This window comes from the organism of the source record quoted next, unplaced genomic scaffold (genome assembly GCF_019419815.1).
Source record: "Pyrus x bretschneideri cultivar Hongxiangsu unplaced genomic scaffold, Pyrus_bretschneideri_v1 Contig28, whole genome shotgun sequence".
In the NCBI taxonomy this organism is placed as follows: domain Eukaryota; kingdom Viridiplantae; phylum Streptophyta; class Magnoliopsida; order Rosales; family Rosaceae; genus Pyrus; species Pyrus x bretschneideri.
In genome coordinates this window covers 5,551,872-5,560,378 of record NW_025999590.1, presented here as the reverse complement: position 1 = coordinate 5,560,378, position 8,507 = coordinate 5,551,872, and the positions used below count along the sequence as shown (strand labels likewise).

Sequence of the window (8,507 nt, the reverse complement as noted above, 5' to 3'; positions counted from 1 at the left end):
CATTACAGTTCTTGGGTGTTCACCCATCTTCAATAGCCTAACGGAAGGTAAAACACCTTAACTTGACTACTACATCAACGACCGTCAGTACAATATGGGGTATTACTTGGCAGATAACATCTACCCAAAGTGGGCGACACTTGTTTAAGCAATTCCATACCCTGCGAATGAAACCGAAAAATTGTTTACCTTACACCAATAGGCATACCGGAAAGATATTGAGAGAGATTTCGGTATTCTATAAGCACGGTGGAAAATCATCAGCAAACCAGCAAAAGGGTGGAGTCGAGAAAATTTGGACTCCATCATGATGTCTTGCATCATATTACACAATATGATTGTAGAGGATGAGCAAGATGGGTATATTGATGGAAAGTCCGATGACGACCAAGACGATCCAAATACGTCAAGAAGGGCTCGTGCAAAAATATATGATGGGCCTAATTTGCCCTTCAATCCAAGAATTGGTAGTATCTCTTTAAATGAGTATATGAGGCGCTATAGAATGATAAGTTTCCATGCCACAAACAAGTACCTACAACAGGATCTTGTTGCACATCTTTGAGCCAAAAGAAGCATGGAGTAGGTGTTTTAAGTTTTATGTTGTTAAATGTTTTTAAAAATGTTGTTTAAGTTTCATGTTGTTAAATGTTTTATTTTTATGTTGTTAAATGTTTTATTTTTATGTTGTTTAATGTTATTTAATGTTGTTTAATATTGTTTAATATTGTTTAGTGTTGTTTCATGTTACTTAATGTTATGTAATGCTTAATGGTTTAGGAAGTTATAGAGAAAAAAAAAAAAAAGAATTTTACAATTTTTAAAATAAATTTTGTAAAAAAATTAAAAAATAACAACTAGCCGTCGTCAGCTAGTTATCGTTGGTTTTTAAATTCTAGCCTGGTTCCGGGCCGGCCAGTTGGCCCTTTAGCATTTTTTTGTTCAGTGGGGCCCATGAGACCTTTAGTTTGGTTATTGGTTGAAGATAATTTTCGTGCTATTTTTAGCCTTTTAGTCCTCTATCCAAGTAGGTAGTCGATAGAGTCCAGGAAAATAAAGAGAGCCCGGCGGGCGGAGACACGCGGAAGAGTAGAAACGCAACGCATCAAGAGAGAGAAGCAGCGTAGATAGATTCGTAGGGTTTGATAAAGCAGGAGCAGGAGCAGTTTAGAACTTTAGGTAGACTGAGTTTAGATGGCGGGTGGTAGCGGTGCCGCTAGGGCAAGCCGGTCGCTAATGGCGGGTGGCGGTTTCTCAGAGGCGAAAGTAATAGCAGCGAAAGTGAAGACGAAAACTTCAATGTCAGAGTTGTGCAAGTTTCTGGGGATCCCAGAACGCTCTCGCTCTCCCACTGCACTCTTAATTTCCAAGTTCATTGGCCTCTACAACCATCAGGTACTCAGGTTAGGTTAGGACTTGCTAGGGATTTCATATCGATTCCCCTTTTTATTGTATGCTATGATATGAAATTTTCTATCAATTTATGTTTAAAATTTATGGGTTTTGATTTTGTGCCCCCTAGTCATTTTTGTTTGTGCGGTATTCCTTATACATATCTTGCAATCATAGCATTAGCATAATACATTTGTTTGTTTGTTTGTCCGATTTATGAGTGTTGTTATTTCACTTGCACCGCCGGTAACAGTACCAGTACCAGTACCATTAATATGTATATGTTATATGGGTATCTAAACCCTAGTCATCGATGATTTTCCCTTTTTCTTCATTTCCAACTTGGATAATCTCCACTCCAGTCATATGCTTCCGAACGAATTATTGAATTTGGATGGTGTCGCTGAATGGTGCAGAGTCCCGGTATCAAGGACCGTAATTGGGAGGAGAACTTGAAGACGTTATTACATGGAAAATCGAGGGTTGGGGTCGCTGAAATCACCCGATTGCTCTCCCAAGAATTCACCTATTCTCACATCAAAAGCACTGCCACATCCTCCGCCACCCCCACGCATTTGGCTGACCAGAAACTACAAGATTCCAATAAATCCAAGAAGACCAAAGGCAAGGCCTCCAAAAACAAGTAGCAACAAGATTCTACCCTGCTTGTCTATTGCAGCATTTTACAAGTACTTTTGATTCTTCTTCACCTTCAGGACACCTCTGTTTATCTGATTCCCTCCTTAAACAGATTTGGCACATCCACTCAACCTTTTCCTTCACTTGGAATAAATATCACTGTATTTTTCAAGACAGAGACACAATCCATATTTAGTTTTAAGATCATGCATTTTACTTGAAAGCTCGAATTTCATGACCATTCAACTTACATTGCATCCGTCAAAGAGTTAGTTTTTCCCTTTCCATCCCTAAGTCGTCTCAATGCAATATTATTTAAGTGAAAGTCAGTGATTAATCTTTCTTGATTATGTATTGTATCTCTTGGATTAAGTTTTGTTCTTCTATTGTTTATCCTTCAGTTTCCTGTAAGATGTTACAACAGTTATTTAATGTTCTCTTTTAGTAGTATATCATATTCGTGTTTGCCAAACGATTGAATTATTGCATTAAGTAAGATCACATGAAAGTAACTGTTAAGAGGCCGCTTGAACACCATTTCAATTTTAGTTTTTAGTTTTATTTTTTTTTTTGCTAGACACATAAGAAAAGTACTTGGGATAAATGCGGAAAAGTGAATTTATTTTTTTCCCCAATACAAAGTAAGATCCAGTTGTGGAGCTTGCTGGGCACAGGCAGCGAGTGAGTTTTTACCAAAATGCAATACGAGGTCTTTTGATGATCCAAATTAGCTAAGGCAACCGCAATAAAACTGTAGCCCTTCTCAGAATGTGAAGGGTTCAGGGCTTTCGCATAAGCTGCTGAGGAGTTAATCAACGATCTGCCAGATTTTAGTTTAACAAAATGGGCAGGTGGCGGTTCCAACCAATTCAAAATCGGCAGAGGACTGCTACTTGAACTATTTTCAGCTCTCCTAGAGGAGTGCTGCTGCTGCCCATGAGACCAGAATGTCTCCATTTTGACAACTTGGAAGGGGTGAGGCACCGCATTTCGGAAAACCAAGTGGTTCCTTCAAGTCCAAGTCCGCCAGCAGAGCATTAAAAGCTTGCAATGGAGGGTATCGGAATCAGTATAAGTATCAATAGGAATACTCCACAAGGCCGAGGAGACCCAATCAATAAAGCTCATATCAGATGACGGGGACAGGCTAGAGGAAAAATGAAGGGTTGAATGAATGACATTGGAGGAAATGTCTATGAAATAAAACTCAAAACTAAAAACAAGTTTACAATTTTAGTTGTTTCCAATTTTAATGCTGTTAAGGAAATTTTATTTGAACCCATTTATTTTAACTGTACATCCAACTAAAAAGTTGTATCCACTATACTTTCAAGTTTACCTTTAAATAAATAAGAAAATGAAAAATTAGAATTAGATGCATTGTTTTAGACATTTATAGATTAAACATCTATTACTTTCCAACTTTTGATTAAAGTGTTTTCTTTCACTATTGATTGAACTCTATATTCCATATATATTCTTGATTTAAATGTTTTTTAAAGGAAAAATTAATATAAAGTATACTTTTAATACCTAATTTTATATTGAGACAACATTTTTTAAATACTTCAAAAAGAGACAAAAATTAAGACATCTTAAAAATGATATCATTAGCTTATTTATTCCTAGAGCGTAGGTTACCAAAATACCCTTTATTGGGTATTTTTTTCACACTTCTGTTATCTCCTTCGCTCTCTTCTCTGTGTTTCTCTCATAACTACCATCACCGGCTTTGTGATGTTTTTTTTTTTTTTTTTTTTTTTTTTTTTTGTGTAGTTGCTGCTGCAGTCATCATCGGCATTCATAAAAAGTACTTAATTTGTAGTTTGGACTTGAAAAACTGAACTTTTCATACTGTGTGCACTTACATGAAACCTGAAGCTGCTTTGCAGCAGCAACCTAGATAAGTGTTATTAGCCTGAACAAAATTCTTTCTCTTTTCCAGCGTGATGAGGACGATACGGTGCCTTGACCTGTGTGGTGTTGCTTCACAGGTAAATCGAGCTACCTTTGCCTTCACCTGTGTGGTGTTGCTTTGTGTGAGGTTATGAGAAGAGCCTGCTCTTATGCCTTGACCTGTGCGGTGCCTTGGCTTTTATGCTTCTTGAAACCTTATGCATAATTGTTTTGTTTTGGTAGACTTACTTTATGAGACATTGGGTCTTAAAGCCTTCAGCGTTTTGCTTTTCTCTTGGGTTAACTTCAAGATCTTTTTGTCTTATTTTCTCAGTAGTTTTCTAGTGCTGAATATGTCGTGCTCAACCTTTACTTTACATTCAGTTGTAACATGTGGGACTCTCTCTATCTCCTTCTACTTGTATACCTTATTGGTTTAACTTTCATATTTGCTTGTGAAGGTAAATGATGACGGGATAATTCTTGACACAACAGTAGCTAATCAAGTGTCTATGTGGAAAAGTAGTAGAGGCATAAGGTGGAAGCTGATCATGCTTGTTCTGGTGAAAAGTGCACTTACTTCCAAATTGGAGACGTATTTGTTTGTGAGAAGACTGGCCAGGTTCATGGTAGGTATCAATGAATTTCAATGCACTTTGTGTGTTCATGCGTGAATTTTATGCAGGACTGAAGTCTCATCCAATTATTTTTCGTGTTCTCTTCTTCAGTATGTGATGATAATTGCAGAGAAGTTGTTATGGATCCGGCCAATGAGCTTTGGGTCTGCACAATATCTGGGCACTGTTTCGATGGGTTTCTATCACCGGAAGAAATGGAGTCAGATGCTGTGAGTGGACATCTCCTCTGCCTTGCAATTTGTGGTCATTATACAACAATTTGTCATCAAGTTGCCCCTCAAATTCTTCCTCATGAGATATTTTCTGGTTAATATAAATAGTTAAAACTTAATTGTGTTAGGCTTAATTATTGATAATTTGGTATGCCCCTCGAAACTCACTTTTAGTCTCACTTTGCCCCATTAATCTGAAAATGTGCTACTTAACCCCTCAAACATCAACTAGTTGTCAATTCCGTTTTCTCATTTCTTGTAAAAAATTTCAAATGCAATAGGTGATTTGGCTAGTTGTTAGCCATGTAGTGAACAATTTGTCTCATTATGTTTATATAGTTGCTAATGCTTGGTCATTTCCTTTAAAAAAATAAATTCAGGAGCAGCAGCAAGGAACTGTGACAGACGAAGTAGAACCATTCCTGGGATCTGGGCGCTTTGGTAATCAAGTTGCCTTTTTGTTTTTGTTTTAGAGAAGTGGAATGTCCTTAATAATTTTCTGTTTTTGTGGCAGCAAGAGCTTATATGATGGGATATAATTGTGTTGATGAGAAAGAGCTAGAGGATGCTTTGAGGTTTGTTTGAACAGAATAAAATCCCGGTCCCATATAGGTTGGAGTGAAATTCTTGGGTCAGGCACATGGACCGCGTTACTCATGTCGCTGGCACACTAAGAAAAAATAGCAGGCCCCTTGCATTTGGCCCAACCCACCCCAAGACTAGGAGAGAAACACGGCCCAGTATATATCAATGTCGAAATACAAGTGGTTCGATACTTAAAATTTTTTCTCCAATCACTTGTATTATGACACTTAGTGCACCAAATCGTGTCCAATATACTGGGCCATGTATATCAGTGTCGTAATACAAGTGGTTGGATACTGAAAAGTTTTTTTCTAACCACTTGTATAATGACACTTGATGCATCGGATCATCTTCCCATCATATTGAAAAATTTCTCCCAAAAGTCACTACTGACTGAGTGGAAAGCCAGCCGCAACCCTAGGTGGGTTGTCTTTATTCTCTTGTATTAAAATAAAAAATATGCTTCATTAAAAAAAAAAAAAAATTGGTCAATGCTCAACTTTGTATGCATATTCCAGTAGGTATACTGTTGTATTATTATTATCATCATTATCAGTGCCGTGAGACAGATAGAGATGCATAGTGGTTGCTGTTGCTGTCTATTTGGAATTGCAGTTAAATTAGCATTAGCTTTGCTGTTCCTTTCTTTTCTTTTGGGGTGTGATTCCATTCCTTTGTACATCTGTGTAATCTGATATTTTCTCTTTTTTTTTTTTGGAAAATTGGAAATATATCATTACCCGAGCAAAGATGCCAGAAGTACATAATGAAAGGTTACAACGAGGCAAGCAACATTACAACAGACCGGGTAGTGCAAGGGGATAAGATGAAACCAGACTCAAAAGAGCTGGAAAAGCCTCCCACCTGTCATTTGATATCTCACCCTTAAGGCGAGAAATTGATTCAAGGGAATCAGATTCGACTACCACAAAATTCATACCTATAGCAATGCCCATCTCGCAGCCATGTCGAATTGCAAATGCTTCTGCCACAAAATTACCAAAAGAATTTGATTCTGCATGTCGAATAGCAATGCCCATCTCGCAGCCATGTCGAATTGATTCTGCATCTGCGCGCTGCAACAAAATTACCAAAAGAATTCCTCGCAACCACCCCAGCATATCCCACATTTGTATTAGCCACCCAACTAGCGTCGACATTTAATTTGACATACTGAGGAGGCGGTGGAACCCAACGGATCTGCACAAGGGAATCAGGTCTGACGTGGACAACAGTTTCAGCCGAGACCCTGGAGGCCTCCTAAAAAGCACAGAAATTCGTAGGAATGGCAGCAAGCACTTGTCGCGGAATAATAGGGTGTTGTTGGAAAAGGAAACTGCATCTAGCCTTCCAAATTTGCCAACACGTGAATGCAACATAGGACAACATTCTTTCCAAATCAGCCTTTGAATTTCTAAAAGAGTTGATTAGTGCCGTGATCCAATTCACCCAAGTTGTGATCTGATTCCGGTTAACTCTGTAGTTAAGCAAGCCACCAAACCACACTGGTTCCACCCACGGGCAAAGAAGAAAGAGGTGCTCAATTGTTTCCTCATGAGATTTACAAAGTGGGCACATAGGTGAAGGAGCAGATCTCCTCCTAAAGAGTGTCGCCATTGTTGCCAGGGGCATTATGCATTGTCTTCCAAATGAAGCATCAGATCTTTGGAGGGGTATGAAGCTTCCACACAACTTTCCAAATAGATCCCGGTATTGACAAAGAGGAGGAAGATCCAGGATTAACCCTCGGGATGACCCGCTCATAAGCGCGATGGTATCCCGATTTAACCGAATAGACCCCACGCTTATCAAGAGGCCACACCAGTCTATCCCATATACTCGGATCACCTAACTAAGTTTCCAAAATTGCATCATATTTAACCGTTGAAATGAAAGGTTTTAAAAAGTCAATATCCCATTCTCCATTTGCAGGGCTAATTAACAACTCTACCCTGGTGTTTCGACTAACCTAAATAGAACCACTAGGGAAATAGTGTCCGTCCGGTAAGGTGAGGAGCCATCTGTCTAACCAAACCCGGGCTTCCTTCCCACTCATTACCTGCCAATGTGCATCCTTCAACAATAGATCCCTACCCGAGAGTAGGCTTGACCAAGCCCAAGAAGCTCTTCCACCACGCTTGGCATCGAGGGAAGAGCAGTGTGGGAAATAGCGGGCTTTCAGAACCCTCGCCCATAATGAGTTAGGATTTTGAATCAACCGCCAACATTGTTTAGCAAGGAGGGCTTCATTAAAATCCATGAAACTTCTCAGCCCAAGTCCTCCCACCGCCTTTGGGAGACCCAATGTATCCCTAGAGATCCAATGTATATGGCGCTCCTTTCCTTTATGCCCCCACCAAAATTTAAAAGTAAGAGAATCCAGATCATTACAAACGTTGGCAGGGAATTTAAAAATGTTCATCAGGTAGGTCGGAATAGCTTGAGCAACCGCTTTAATCAAGAACTCCCTTCCCGCCTGAGAAAAGGTTGACTGCTTCCATCCTTGAATTTTTCCCAGGAGCTTTCCTTTGACATATGACAGCCCCCTTTTCTTAGATCTTCCCCAGATGGCGAGCATGCCGAGATAAATACCATGGTCCTCCACCGCTGTCATCCCCAAAATACCCCCCAAGTTCTTACGTGAGAGCCACTGGAATATTTGCACCAAAAAACACACTGGACTTAAACAGATTTACCTGCTGCCCAGAAGCCGCACAAAAATCTTTAATCAAATTCACCATGTTGGTGCAATTCACCTTGTCAGCCTTTTGAAAAATTAAAGTATGTGAGAGATAACCGGCCTAAGAGGGCTAACTTGAACCCCAGTGATCTTCTTTGTGTCACTTGCCCGTTGGATGAACGATGAAAGGACTTCACTTACAAAAAGAAACAAGGGGATAAAGGGTCACCTTGGCGGAGGCCATGTGAAGGAGCAAACTTCGACCCAGGCTGCCCATTGAGCATGATAGCAAAGTTAACAGTGGATATGCACCCATGACCAGACTACACCATTTAGAGTCAAACCCCATTTTCTCCATAATTGCCAACAAAAAATCCCACTCCACCCTATCATAAGCCTTGTGCATGTCTAGTTTAATTCCAAGTTCGAACTTTTGCCTTGCTTTTCGTGTTTTTAGGAAATGGA

At 39.5% G+C, this 8,507-nt stretch overlaps 2 protein-coding genes across 2 annotated transcripts; both read left to right on the top strand.

Moving 5' to 3' along the window:
- The first annotated feature begins 1,031 nt into the window (after positions 1 to 1,031).
- On the top strand, positions 1,032 to 2,481 carry LOC125479356. Its single transcript, XM_048588580.1, has 2 exons — positions 1,032 to 1,395; positions 1,809 to 2,481. The coding sequence occupies exons 1-2, from the start codon at positions 1,195 to 1,197 to the stop codon at positions 2,037 to 2,039; spliced, it is 432 nt and encodes a 143-aa protein (XP_048444537.1). The 5' UTR covers positions 1,032 to 1,194; the 3' UTR covers positions 2,040 to 2,481.
- Positions 2,482 to 3,453: 972 nt separating this feature from the next.
- On the top strand, positions 3,454 to 6,065 carry LOC125479357. The gene is made up of 5 exons (XM_048588581.1): positions 3,454 to 4,025; positions 4,389 to 4,556; positions 4,656 to 4,774; positions 5,158 to 5,218; positions 5,292 to 6,065. The coding sequence occupies exons 1-4, from the start codon at positions 3,981 to 3,983 to the stop codon at positions 5,177 to 5,179; spliced, it is 354 nt and encodes a 117-aa protein (XP_048444538.1). The 5' UTR covers positions 3,454 to 3,980; the 3' UTR covers positions 5,180 to 5,218; positions 5,292 to 6,065.
- Positions 6,066 to 8,507: the final 2,442 nt, after the last annotated feature.